A 15,069-nucleotide genomic window follows, 5' to 3' on the forward strand; every position below is an offset into this window, starting at 1 on the left:
CCCAGGCTGCAGTGCAGTGGCACCATCTCAGCTCACTACAACCTTCACCTCCCCTGCTCCAGTGATTCTCCCACGTCAGCCTCCCCAGTAGCTGGGACTACAGATGTGCGCCACCAAGCCTATCTAATTTTTGTGTTTTTTGTAGAGATAGGGTTTCACCTTGTTGCCCAGGCTGGTCCCAAACTCCTGGGCTCAAGCAATCTTCACACCTCGACCTCCCGAAGTGCTAGGATTACAGGCATGAGCCACCACGCCTGGCCTGTAAAGTACTTTAAATTGGAATCTTCTGGAGTTAACTCAGCAAATATCTGCTTAGTACTTACTATTCAGTTTTCAAGACACTGGAAAAAAGGAGCTTTGTTAATATAAATTTTTATTATTTAGGAAAAATGTTTTGTTACTCACTTAGTGTTGAAACTGTAAGTTTTCACTTCTTTCAGCCCACTTAAAAAGTCAGACCTTTTAGCCTGGGCAACACAGCAAGACCCCCTCTGTACTAGAAATACAAAGAAATAGCCAAATGTGGTAGTGCGCACCTGTGGTGCCAGCTATTCAGGACGCTGAGGTGGGAGGATCACTTGAGCCCGGGGGACGGAGGCTGCAGTGAGCCAAGATTGTGCACTTCAGCCTGGGTGACAGAGTGAGACCCTGTCTCAAAAAAAAAGTCATACTTTTAGTTTGAAATTAGTGATAACTGTGAATTCACAACACATAACATATATGTTTGATATCCACATTAGGTGAGATTTAAACCATATAGCATCCATTTACACCTATACCACTTTTAAAGTCTCCACACTGAATTTCTTCTAGAACTGAGCAAGGGATTTACAGTTTGGCTGAGTCTCCCATGATTTGGAATTAGATGTAATTCATTTGGACTAAGCTAAACTTTACTATATTTTCTTTGGGGGTGGAGGATAGTGGCAATCGAAGGGTATAATTTTAGAACTAACAGGGAATTTGCAAGAAAAATACTAAGAATTTCCAGATATTTGTCTCTCAGATTTTTAAACACTAACATTCTACTAAATTTGCTTTCTCTTCCTCTTTTTCTCTACCTATGCACATATATACACACAAACATATACTTGTTTTTCTGAACTGTTACAGACCTGATGCTCCTTTACCTCTAAATACTTCAGTGTATATTTCCTAAGACCAAGGAATCTTCTTATATAACCACAGTACAGTTCTCAAAATCAGAAATTAACATAAGATGATCTGATATATAAACCTTATTCAGATTTGATCCATTGTATCCAAAATGTCCTTTAGAGCAAAAGAAAATCTGAGCTCTCATCCATTGTTTTGTTGTTGTCACTTTAGTCTCCTTTAAAATAAGAAATGTTCGTGACTCTGTCTTTGTATTTTATGACATTGATATTTTTTGAAGCATGTAAACCAGATAATTTGTAGAATGTCCCTTAATTAGCATTTGGCTGTTGTTTCTTCATGAGAAGATTTAAGTTACCCATAGGAGTGCATAACTTTAATCTGTGGCATTCCTGCAACAGAAGTTATGTTTTGAGATGGAGTCTCACTCTGTCACCCAGGCTGGAGTACAATGGCGCGATCTCGGCTCACTGCAACCTCTGCCTCCCGGGTTCAAGAAATTCTCCTGCCTTAGCCTCCCGAGTAGCTGGGATTACAGGTGCCCACGACCGCACCTGGCTAATTTTTGTATTTTTAATAGAGATGGGGTTTCACCATATTGGCCAGCCTGGTTTCGAACTCCTGACCTCAGGTAATCCGCCCGCCTCGGCCTCCCAAAAGCTGAGATTACAGGTGTGAGTGACTGCTCCCAGCCTATGCTGAGTTTTTTTTCTGTGTATCAGAATGGGAGGCAAATGTTTGTTAATCTCTTTTTGCTGTCTTTTGAAGGAATTATTTATTTAAACAAACCAATAGGATTAGAGAAGAGTTAAACTATTCATCAAAACAAATATATGAAATCCTGAACTTTATCTGGTCAGTTAGGTACGGATGTGCTGCCACTACCTTTTTCAAATTGGCTGTAGTGATTGCCACTTTACCTGCCCAATTTATCTCTTACATTAGGTTGATTAAATGTATCTATTTCTAAAGAAATTATGTCCCAGAAAACCAACAATATTATGATTACCTCCACATGAGCTCAACATTCCATATGTATCTAATTTGAATCAAATTATTGTTCAACAAAAGAATGAAACTAAGTATAAACTAAAAGAAACAAGTAAATACTGACCTGTACTCCAGATCCCATCCCCTCATAATCTTCTAGGACCTCATTTATCAAGTCTGTTTTCTATCTGTCTTTCACATGTATGTACCTTCTCCTTCGCATAATACCAGTCTTGCAAAGATGGCTATAAAGATTAAATGAGTTAATATGTATTTTTCTGTGTCAGGGGTCCCCAAGACCACCCTCAGATTCAGAGATTCACTAGGATTCACAGAACTCCAGAAAAGCTCTTATATTCATGGTTACATTTTATTATAGTAGAGGAATACAGATTAAAATCAGTAAAGGTAAAAGGCACATGGAGTGGAGTCCAGGAGAGACCAGGCAGAAGCTTCTAGTTGTCCTCTCCCAGTGGAGTTGTACAGACAGCATTTAATTTCCTGCAAAGATGTGCGACAGTATGTAAGACTATTGCCTACCAAGCAAGCTCACTCAAGCCTTGGTGTCCAGGGTTTTACTGGGGGTCATGTAGACATGGAGTGTATATGTGGCTGACTTTAGTTACTTTCTCTACAGCCCCTCCAAAGGTCAAACTGATAGAGTATGGCCCATGGTTCCCACCAGATCCCATCATTTAGTATAAACCAGCTGGCATGGCCAATATCTCCAGGTATACAGACACTCTTATCAGGCAGAGTATTCCAGGGGCTTAGAGATTATCTCCCAGGAACTGATCAAGGGCCAGTCTTTTCTTTAGAATGTGCAGGTTTTGAATTACTCAGGCCTACTGAGTTAACCCTTTATTGCACAGTGTCTGATGTATGATACATATTGGATAGATACTAGTTTCCCTCTTTTCCCTTTGGCGTAAAAAGCTCTATTATTTTAAAAAGCTAATGGACAACTCCAGTATGCACACGTCGTCCAATATGTTTCTTCATACCACTACCCAATCTTTGATCCTCTTCACCATTTTTAGAGTTCCATTGTTTCCTCTTAGTCCTTAATCTCTACACATACATGATTTTACTTCTTTATGGAGTAGCTAAAATTCTATGTTCTGCTTTTCTTCTTCGCTTAATAAAATTCTTTTTAAAATTCTTTTTCTAAATGGCTACATATTTTTGTAACTGTCATTGGTAGTGGCTGCTGGTGAACCATAACTTATTTAAGCTTTCTTCTGTTGTTAGATGTTTAAGTGGTTTACAATTTTTGATAATAAGCATCTTTACATATATATCTTTTTGCATATAATTGAAAGATATTTTTATTTTTAGCAAATTATAAAGGTAATTATGCTGTCTATAGATGATTAGAAAAGTAGAAAAAAATCCCTCGAGAAATAACAACTGCTAATGTCATTAATAGTGATATGAGATTATTTGATACATACAATTTGTATTTGGCTTTTTTAACCTACATTTTCATGAAGGCTGTTTACTATCCTTCTCCCAACTACTGTACCTGTTAGCATTTACTCTCCTATATCCCTGCCCCTGGCAGCCACGAAGCTACTTTCTGTGCCCATGGATTTGCCTATTCTGGATATTTCATATAAATGGAATCATACAATGTGTGATTTTTTATGACTGGCTTCTTTCACTTAGCATGTTAAGCATCTTTTCATATGTTTATTGGCCATTTTATGTTTTCTTTGGAGATAGTGTGATTAATGTTTACTTAAAGTATGTATGGGTCATATTTCTTGTTTTGTTTTGTTTTTGAGACAGAGTCCCACTCTGTCACCCAGGCTGGAGTGCAGTGGCGTGATCTCAGCTCACTGCAACTTCTGCCTCCCGGGCTCCTGCAATCTTCCTGCCTCAGCCTCCCAAGTAGCTGGGACTACAGGCGCACACCATCACACCCTGCTAATTTTTGTAGTTTTTATAGAGAGGGTTTTACTATGTTGCTCATGCTGGTTTCAAACTCCTGGGCTCAAACAGTCCTCCCACCTTGGCCTCCCAAAGTGCTGGGATTATACGTATAAGCCACTATGCCTGGCACATATTTCTTGTTTTTTTTTTTTTTTTTTCAAATAGTCATGTGATTTTTTGTTGAAAACTAGACATTTTAAATACAATGCTCCTCAACTTATGATGGGGTTATGTCCTGATAACTTATAGAAATATTGTTAAGTTGAAAATTCATGTAACACCCTGAGAGACCCATCATAAAATCAAAAAATCATTACGTCAACTCAAAGACTGTCTGGAATATAATGTGGCAATTTTGGAAATAAGATTGTCTCCCCTCCCCAGGGTTTCTTCTTGTTTCTTTGCTTAGTGACTTTTCTGAACTAATTTTGAAAGTCCCTATTCTTTGTTGTATATAACCACTGACATCTCTACTCAGGTAGTTTGGGGGTCAGCAAATGATTGAACAGAGATTTTAATAGATTCTTTGAACCAGTAAGCTTCTAGTAGTTGTTGAGGGGCTCTGTGTGCATGTTAGGGCACGCCTTTATCACTCAGCTAGGCAGTTTATACTTTTTAGATTCCGCTTCCTGGTTATGCAAAACCTCAGAGTTGACCAGAAGTGTGAGATCTTAGGTCTTTCTCTGGTCTGAGAACACAGCCCTTAGCATATGCACAGCCTTACACATGCACATGACCTTCCAGGAACCTATCAGAGCTTTTTTAAGCCTCCTGGGGACATCTGATTCTCCAGTTTTTCCTGTTAAGCTTTTTACTTAGCCTATTGGTTGCTCTTCTAAGATCTACTGCCCCAAGTAGCCAAGATACTCAACAGTTTGCTCTAATTGTTTTCAGCAACTTCCCCAGGGATAAGGCTGTTCTGCACTAGGTGAGCTCTGAGTGAGATCAAAAAAGACAGCCTTAGGAGTGGTCTTTCAGGGACCACCAGACAGGTCAAACAGTGACAGTTCTCCAGCAATGGTGGTTTGAAGGAGCTCCATCCAACCCCCTTTTGCTTGGCTTCCTTCCTTGGCTTCCAGGCTGCTGGTTTTCAAGACTAATGCATAGGCTGGACATGGTGGCTCACACCTGTAATCCTAGCATTTTGGGAGGCCGAGGCAGGCCGATCACATGAGGTCAGGAGTTCGAGACCAGCCTAGCCAACATGGTGAAACCCTGTCTCTACTAAAAATACAAAAAAGTTAACCAGGCGTGGTGGCATGCACCTGTAATCCCAGCTACTCGGGAGGCTGAGGCAGGAGAATCACTTGAACCCGGGAGGTGGAGGTTGCAGTGAGCTGAGATTGTGCCACTGCACTCCAGCCTGGGTGACAGAGTGAGACTCTGTCTCAAAAAATAAAAAGACTAATGCATAGCTTGGGAGTGGGGTGGGAACAGGAAAAATGCAAGATGAAATGTCAGAGAGCTAGCTGTTCTTACCAAGATTCAGCCACTTTTATAAGTAAATGCTCCCCAGATAGCTCCAAGCCTTTGGTTAATTTCCAGAATGCTGAAAAAGTTCATTTTGACATTTTTTTTTTATCAGTGTTCTCAATGCTTTTATAGATGAGAGGATTTCCAGGGGTCCTTACTCTGCCATTTTTGCTGATGTCTCCAGTCTTTGAATTTTACTTTGAAAATTAGATGATTACAGCTTTTATTTGTGTGCATATTACTATCTCAAAAAAGTCATTTTTGTATTCTAGCGTTATATAAATTAGTGATTTTTTTTTTACAAATGATTTTAACAGAATCTTACTGAAAATCAAGAAGCTGTTGCAAAAGAAATGCGAGCAGATGCAGATGCCTATAGACGAAAAGTGGATCTTGAAGAACACATGTTTCATAAGCTGATAGAAGCAGGTGAAACCCAGAGCCAGAAAACTCAGAAGGTAAAAATATGATCCATTTAGTGTACATGCAGAGGAGAAATTTTCATCTTTCACCCTCTTAAGAGAACAAAATCGAAATTAAACTCTGTGAAGTTGAGTTAGTTTGTTTCTTTGCTTCAGTTGTCACAGTTCCTAGAATCTCACATTGCTTCCTTTTATATATGGGATGCTTACTTCACTGACAATCACATGATATGCATGTCTTTTTCCTACAGTTTGAGGAAATACAAAGGAATTTCCTCAAAGAAAATACAAAGGAATAGTGACAAGAAAATACAAAGGAGTAGTGACTTAGAAGAAAATACGAAGGAATAGTGACTTAAAAGAAAATGCAAAGGAATAGTGACTTTACAAATTATACTGTCCTTCTGTGTTCTGCCTCTGAAATTGTCCCTGAGTTGATTAGGTTCAAAGCATCAGGTCCCTGCATGGTCCCTGCATGGTATGTAAGCCAGCACTTCCAGGTGTATTGTGTGGACTATTAACTATTATTCAATAAGATGGGGGATGGTCAAATAAGTATTGGAAATGCTGTCTTAAAGTGAGGTATTGTTCATGCCAAATTTGAGGATACTGTACATTTGTGAATATTTAAGAGAATTTCCAAGATGTATTTCAGAGAATTTCTTACGGAGTACGCTTTCAGAAATGCTGACTTAAGTGAATTGAAATAGAACTTGAGACTTTCAAAGAAGAGCTTTCTCTATTATCTCTTTAACAAAATGTTAAATGGGTATGTGTACCAGTCTGCTCCTATTCCAAAAACCAGGAATAGTGTACCGTAGATACCTTCTGTTGTACAACAGTCTCTTAGGTGATTTCCTCAAGATATTCCATTTTTTTTAATAGGCTTCTGTCCAGTCTGTTAAAATGGGCTCTTCTTCAGAGTCTCCTCTTCAGAGTGCTGAAAACATGGAAATTGTTGAATCCCACCCATACCCTAGCCGATAAGTTCTTAACCTTGGCTGTAAATTAGAGTCACTTGAAGAGCTCTTTTTTTTTTTTTTTTTTTTTTTTTTTTTGTAGAGATGGAGTCTTACTCTGTTACCCAGGCTGGAGTGCAGTGGCACAATCTCAGCTCACTGCAACCTCCACCTCCTGGGTTCAAGCAATTATCCTGCCTCAGCCTCCCGAGAAGCTGTGACTACAGGCGCGCGCCGCCACGCCCAGCTAATTTCTACTTGAAGAGCTTTTTAAAGGTGCTGGTACCCCACTGTCCAGTGATTGGTTTAATTGGCTTGTGGCAGGGCCCAGACATCAGCTTATTTTAAACACTCCCAGGTGATTCTAATATGCAGCCGGAGTTGTGAACAACTGCCCCAGACACTTGGATACATTGAATGGTTATACCTTCATTTTATGTACTAGTAGTTTGACCTTGTTTCTGAAATGTATAACTTTTTCCTAGGTGATTAAAGAAAATTTGGCAAAGGCTGAACAAGCATGCCTAAATACTGACTGGCAGATTCAGTCTTTACATAAACAAAAATGTGATGATCTACAACGAAACAAATGTTACCAAGAAGTAGCCAAACTCCTTAGGGAAAACAGAAGGAAAGAAATAGAGATAATAAATGCAATGGTGGAGGAGGAAGCCAAGAAGGTAAAAAATAGTGTTATAAACTTTTTAATATCAAGCATTGATTTTTTTTTTTTTTTAAGAGACAGAGTCTCACTTTGTTGTACAGCCTCAAAATTCAAACTCGGGGCCTTAAGCAATCTGCCTGCATCAGCCTCCCAAAGTGCTGGGATTACAGACGTCAGCCCCTTTATCCAGCCTAAGCACTGAAATTTTGAAATAGTACAGAGTCAAATGACAAAAGCATCATATCAAGTCGTTTTTGCTGGAAAAGATAATCTGATTTTAATAGGTGTTTGTCAGAGACGTCGTCTAATATTGATACTACCTAAAAATGACTAAGCGTCTTTCTCATTTACATTAGTGTGCTTCAATTTCTCAACTTCCTGGATTTTTGTTCTGGCTGATTGAATAATATTAGTACTTTAATTTAGCTAATTCTTTATACTTACAATGTAAAAGATGCTGAATAGGTAGAAATGGTACACAGCTGCTAGTAACAAAACCCCAAATTACAGTGACTATGAACAGGATAGAAAATATAGTCTGGAGGTAGGGAGTCTAGGGTTAGTATTGTGGCTCCAAGGTTATCAAGGAAATGCCATCTTTCAGCCTTTCTGCACCTCTTCTTAGTGTATGGCTTTCATTTTCAAGGTTACCTTACCATCCAAGATGACTCCTGGAGTTCCAGCCATCACATACACATTCCAGGCAGCAGGGAGAAGGGAGAGCACAAGTGCGAATGTTCTGCCTCCCATCTGAGTCACACTCCCTTCTAACTTCTTTCCAGGAGTTCCATATCATATTTCAAGCCACATTTGTCAGCAAAGGATGCTGGGAAAAATAGTATTCTTCACAGGGAGCATTATCATCCCAAATAAAATTAAGATTCTGTTCCTATCAGTTAATAAGATAGCTAAAAATAAAAACAAAAGATTCTACTGCTAAAGAAGAATCAAAGAATGGAGTCCGAGGAGGTAATTAATAGTATATGTCACACATGTGTATCTTTTGGTTGATCCTCGCAAAGACTCTGGGATCTGTGCTCTGGAGATATTATCGCAGGTACCATAGACTTTCCTAAGGACCCTGAGGAGCTGGGGAAAGATCAAGATCTAGATACCTGGCTTAATTGCTTCTCTCTGTTGCTGTATCACAATGTCTATTCTGAAAGCTGGCTTCTTACAGTGTATTTCCTTCAAGTCACTATTCCGGATTCATTTTCCTCCTACCCCATCCCAGTGGCATGGAGCCTTATCTTATAACCCTTCCATTCTAGGACAGGAAAGAAGGGCTTGGAGAGGGTGTGAGTAATATCCAGAACCCTGAGGCTGTTCTCAGGAAAACAGGGGTGGAAGCTCACATTCTCATCATAAACATTGCTGACACTAGGGCTATACTGTGTGAAATTCACTGCTGCTGGACTTTGGGTAAAATGGTACTTTTGAGAATTGGCTGAGAATCATTGTAGGGGCCTTTCACGTTCTGCAGAAATCCTTCCTTGTGTCTAGTGTCTTGCGTTGTAAAGCTGACTTGACTACTGCGTGGCCTTGGGAAATTGCTCAGAATCAGCCCCCTCATCAGTAACATGAAAGGGATGGATTTCTGTGATCCTTCCTTGCCCTATTTTGTGATTTTTAAAAAAGTTTTTGTTATTTAATGCATTATTATTTCTATAGCATAAAAATTATGTGTTTCCATGTAAAAGCTGTAGCTTTTCCAGAATTTCGGCAAACTTTAGGAGTTGGATTTTAAATTTATTTTAGTTACCTTCTGAGCTAATTTTAAGATTATTATTTTCTCATTTTATGGAGAAGAAAATAAGGGTGAATAGAAATCACTTGACTTCCCTGTGGTCATCATGTGGACCAGAGCTGGGCAAAGAGTTCATTCTCTGAATTTTGTAGATTTTATTATTAAGATAGAGCATTCAAATTAAATAAAATGCAATTGCCACTAATACAAAACTAGCTTAGTCTCATAAGATTTGAGATTTGAAACTTATTGAAATGCATTATTATTTCAGCAATTATTGGGATATAGTTGTGTGCTTTGTGGCACTCTGCAATACTGGGGGTTGGATAAAACCTGCCTCTGCTTTCAAGGCTCTTAATAGCCTTGGGCCAACACAGGCACCCCAGTTACCATAACACCAAACAGATCCTACTTGCCATGGGAATATAAAGGAAAGTGGATAGAGAAGACAGAAGGGGCTCATTCCACTGTGAAATGTGTATTACTGTACTTTTTATGTAATCTTTTTTTCCATTTATTTGAATTTAGTGGAAGGAAGCTGAAGGAAAAGAGTTCCGTTTGAGATCAGCAAAGAAAGCTTCTGCTCTTTCAGATGCGTCTAGAAAGTGGTTTTTAAAGCAAGAGATAAATGCGGCTGTAGAACATGCTGAAAATCCATGTCATAAAGGTGAGTGTCTGAGAGGCCTTTCTCTCCATGATGTTACAGATTTATTCTTTTAGTAGGGTCTATTATTATGATTTTTTTTTTTTTTTTTTTTGAGATAGGGTCTTGTTCTGTCACCCAAGCTGGAGTGTAGTGATGCAATCATGGCTCAGTGCAGCCTCGACCTCCTGAGCTCAAGCAGTTCTCCCATCTCAGCCTCCCAAGTAGCTGGGACCATAGGCGTGTATCCCCACACCTAGCTAATTTGTTAAATTATTTGTAGAGATGAGATCTCACTATGTTGCCCAAGCTGGTCTCAAACTGCTGGGTTCAAACCATCCTCCCGCCTTGCCTCTCAAAGTGCTGGGATTATAGGCGTGAGCCACTGTGCCTGGCCAGTGAATAAATTATTGGGATGTATTTTGGCACTTCTATTCAATCTACTGCTCAAGTAAAAAGTAATCACTGGTTACCATATTTTTGGTGGGAAAGGGTGGGCTGAGGTGGGACTATTACAGAAACAGAGTCCCAGTCGAGGAAAAAGTTTGTGCAGACTGTCCTGTGGAGTTCTGTTTGATTCTGTTGCTCCAAGGTAAAATATGTACTTTGCCAAAAGCTGGTCCTCAGAACAACAGTATATTCAAGTATCACATGGAAACTTCTCATAGGATTTGATCCAACATTAGGTTTCGATACAAGGCTTACAGTGGCATCAACTGAAAAATCAAAATTATAATTTAAAACTGTAAAATACCCTGGAGGCTGAGGCGAGAGGATCTCTTTGAGCCCAGGAGTTTGAGGCTGCAGTGAGCTATTATCACACCACTGAACTCTAGCCTGGGCACCAGAGAAGACCCTGTCTCTTTAAAAAAAAAAAAAAAAAAAAAAAAAGATTTCCAAAAATTATAGAGTACAGTTAACAAGGAGCTTTTATTTTACTGTGTTTTATTTTGTTTCAGCCTTTTATAATGTGTATACATTGCTTTTTAAAATAATAGCTTTGTTGATACATAATTCACATGCCCTATAATTCACCTTTTTGCTTTCTCTTTTTCTTTTTTTTTTTTGAGACAGAGTTTCGCTCTTGTCTCCCAGGCTGGAGTGCAGTGGTGTGATCTCAGCTCACTGCAACCTCCACCACCCAGGTTCAAGTGATTCTCCTGCCTTAGCCTCCTGAGTAGCTGGGATTACAGGCTTACACCACCATGCCTGGCTAATTGTTTTATTTTAGTAGAGATGGGTTTTCGCCATGTTGGCCATGCTGGTCTCGAACTCCTCACCTCAGGTGATCCACCCGCCTCAGCCTCCCAAAGTGCTGGGATTACAGGCGTGCCCAGCACCGCACGCAGCCTAATTCACCTATTTAAAATGTATTATTCAATGTCATTATATTATCATGTACTAAAAAATACACTTACATAGTCATGCAGCCATCACCACAAGCAAGTTTAGAGCATTTTTCAGCACTTCAAAATAAACCCAGTACCCATTAGCAGTCACTCCCCATTTCCACTCACTCCCCCAAGCCCCTGGCAGCTACTAACTACCTTGTGTCCATTCACCTATTCAGGAAGTTTCATGTAAATGTATTCATGTAATATATGGTCTTCTGTGTCTGGTTTCTTGTACTTGGCATAATGTCTTGAGATTCAACCATGTTGTAGCATGTACCAGTACTTCATTCCTTTTTATTGCTGAATAATATTCCATTGTGTGGATATTATGTATTTTTTTAATCTATTCATCAGTCGATGGACATCTGGATTCTTTCCAGTTTTTGGCTTCATGAATATGCTATGTGCATTACTTTTTCATTTCACAAATTTGAAGAGTGAAAATATAGGTTAGGTCATTTAATTATGCCTACCTTTTTTTTTTTTAAAAGACAGAACTTCACTCTGTTGCCCAGGTTGGACTGCAGTGGCACGATCTTGGCTTACTGCAACCTCTGCCTCCTGCATTCGAGAAATTCTCCTGCCTCAGCTTCCTGAGTCGCTGGGACTACAGGCGCATGCCACCATGCCAAGCTAATCTTTAGTAGAGATGGGGTTTCGCCATGTTGCCCAGGCTTGTCTCGAACTCCTGGCCTCGAGTGATCTGGCCACTTTGACCTCCCAAAGTGCTGGGATTATACCTCACCCGGCCAAATCATGCCTGCTCTTAAAACCCCTCATTACCACTCATACTTGAGATTTAGTGGTCCCAAATAGCACCAAGAGTACTTCAGGGAGGTGGAGAGGAGTAGAATGTGACTCTGCACGAATTAAATATTTAAAACTGGCTTACAAAAGATACTAATCATGGGAGCTGTCACTTCTCCCTCACCCTCTCACACTTACCCTTGTTTTTTTTTTTGGTTGTTTGCTTTTTTGAGACGGAGTCTCGCTTTGTCGCCAGGCTGGAGTGCAGTGGCACAATCTCGGCTCACTGCAACCTCCACCTCCTGGGTTCAAGCGATTCTCCTGCCTCAGCCTCCCAAGTAGCTGGGACAACAGGCGCCCACCACCACGCCCAGCTAATTTTTGTATTTTTAGTAGAGACGGGGTTTCACCATGTTGGGCAGGGTGGTCTCGATCTCTTGACCCTCGTGATCCTCCTGCGTGGCCCTCCCAAAGTGCTGGGATTACAGGCGTGATCCACCGCACCCAGCCTTACCCTTGTTTTAGAAAGAAAAATAGAAAATCTTTAGAGAGCTATCTACGTAGAAATAGAGAAAGGTAAGAAACTGTGAAAAGCTTTCGTCATTGGTAGTTTTCCTACACCTTTGCCCCTCTGCCTCCATGATGTCTTCCCTCCGTGCTAAATTTTTTTTGGCTGACCAGTCAACCATGTATGTTTTTTAACCTTGCTGAATTTCACCAATAGAGATAATTTGATTAATAAACATCCAGTTTTCAAAAGTCTTAAGTTTATGACTGAATGATGTGTCAGTCATGTTCTTAATCAGGGTATATAGATTTAATCAGATTCATTTAATCCTAAAAGCAGGAGATAATCACCTACCATTAAGAAAATGACATTTTTGAGCCCGGCGCGGTGGCTCACTCCTGTAATCCCAGCACTTTGGGAGGCTGCGGTGGGCAGATCACAAGGTCAGGAGTTTGAGACCAGCCTGGCCAATATGGTGAAACCCCATCTCTACTAAAAATACAAAAATTAGCCAGGCGTGGTGGTACACACCTGTAATCGCAGCTACTCAGGATGCTGAGGCAGGAGAATCGCTTGAACCCAGGAGGCAGAGGTTGCAGTAAGCCAAGATCGCACCACTGCACTCCAGCCTGGGCGACAGAGCGAGACTCCACTCAAAAAAAAAAAATACAAACCTATATGTGTTCAAAAAATACACATGTTCAAGACCTCACCAATAGTGATTTAATTCAATAGATCTAATAATAGTAATAATTCCGTCAGTAGCTCTAGGGTAGAAACTAGGGAGCTAGATTTTTGTTTTAAAGTTTCACGAGTGAATATCCCCAGCCAGTGTTTGAAACATTGCTGGAGACAAAAGGTAATCGTTAGTTGTTTGAACAGAGATAATATTTACAACACAGCCCTTTGGGAAGATGAATTGAACAGGAGTGGGCAGGTTGAATTTTGGAGGACAGATGAGAGGGAGCTGTGAGATCTCAGCTCTGGCTGGGCATGGTGGCGCCTGTAATCCTAGCAATTTGGGAGACTGAGGCGGGAGGATGGCTTGAGCCCAGGGGTTCAAGACCAGCCTGGGCAACATAGTGAGACTGTCTCTAAAAAATAAAGAAACAAAAAGATCTGAGGAACCACACCTGATTCGCGTCTTATCTGTGCAGCAGATGTAGCAGTGGCCAGCCTGCTTGTGCCAGAATGCTGGTAGACGGGGAAGCTCGTGACCTTATTCCATTTGCTACAAGTATTTTATTTCGGAGTTATTTCTGGCCAGGCGCAGTGGTTTACGCCTCTAATCCCAGCACTTTGGGAGGCCAAATCATGCCTACTTTTAAAACCCCTCATACACCTGAGGTCAGGAGTTCGACCTGGCCGACATGGTGAAACCTCGTCTCTACTAAAAATAGCCGGGCATGGTGGCGTGAACCTGTAATCCCAGCTACTCCAGAGACTGAGGCAGGAGAATCGCTTGAACCCAGGAGGTGGAGGTTGCGGTAAGCCGAGATCACGCCACTGCACTCCAGCCTGGGGTGACAGAGCAAGAGTCCGTCTAAAAAAAAAAAAAAGTGTTATTTCTTAGTAAAATAGTTCAATCTGCTTTTTCTTTTCTGTTTTTCTTTTTCCGCTGAGTTCTGTCCGCAGAAACCGTTCTCTGGAACAGTGCAGATTGCAGATTACGTTTACTACCTCCGCCATGTCCCGCCCTTCAGATGTTTGAAGATGACTCTTAGATTCCAGTCCCCCACCAGTTCAAATTAGTCATTTGGTGATTAGTCACATTACCTTAATGACTCATTGAGCTAAAACTATGAGGTAAAACCATTAGCTAAAGCTTTTCAGGGAGGTAAATGGCAGACATCTTACCGATTCAATGAGACTCCCAGCATTCTGGGCTGGACACATGGAGCTTAGATGCTAGCGGTGGGAGTAGAAAGGAAGGGACCATTATAAGCCATGTCAGGATGCAAATGTTTTTAAAAACACCTTGGTGTCATACTGGATGTGCTGCTGTAGGAGTTAGGGAACAGTGAAAACACAGCTGAGGGTGAGTGTAAGTTTTGAGATGAGGAGAGTAATTGATAAAAGTAGGGGAGGCACCACTAGTTGCTAGGGCACTGCCCTGCCTGCTACTCTAAGAAGGGTTCGGGTAAAACTTGCCTATGGCTGGCTCTGATTTGCTGTATGTTGTGATGAGGCCCTGCCTAGCTAAAACCAGTAGTGATCAGCTCATAACAGTTTCCAGGGAAGCCTTGCTGATCACATTTCGTAATCTCTATCTTAATATCCATATTTTTGAGTTTGTTGGCTTTTTGTTTTAGCTGAAAGTGTTTTTAAAGTACGTTTTACAGAAATCAGCTCAGCTCTTAATTCTCACTAATGACACTTCCTTGCCTTTTGAATGTTGACCGCATTCTTCTTAAAATAGAAAAGAAAGGAGTTTTTAGCCATCCTTGGTGATTGTAACTTACTAGGGACCA

General features: G+C 40.6%; 1 protein-coding gene across 24 annotated transcripts in view; it reads left to right on the forward strand.

The window, feature by feature from the left end:
* The window catches only part of TBC1D31 (TBC1 domain family member 31), a 93,221-nt gene that overhangs the window by 62,953 nt on the left and 15,199 nt on the right, over nt 1–15,069 (forward strand). For 14 of the 24 annotated variants that reach the window (XM_009455853.5, XM_063816547.1, XM_001146960.7 and 11 more), the window contains 3 exons: nt 5,832–5,972; nt 7,381–7,575; nt 9,835–9,973. In XM_009455853.5, coding sequence (XP_009454128.1) covers nt 5,832–5,972; nt 7,381–7,575; nt 9,835–9,973 — 475 coding nt within the window. Of the gene's footprint in view, nt 1–5,831; nt 5,973–6,187; nt 6,415–7,380; nt 7,576–9,834; nt 9,974–14,233; nt 14,405–15,069 lie in introns of all 24 variants that reach the window. The other 10 variants (XM_054656994.2, XM_009455856.5, XM_003311913.6 and 7 more) reach the window with 4 other exon arrangements.

This window comes from Pan troglodytes, chromosome 7 (genome assembly GCF_028858775.2).
Source record: "Pan troglodytes isolate AG18354 chromosome 7, NHGRI_mPanTro3-v2.0_pri, whole genome shotgun sequence".
NCBI lineage: Eukaryota > Metazoa > Chordata > Mammalia > Primates > Hominidae > Pan > Pan troglodytes.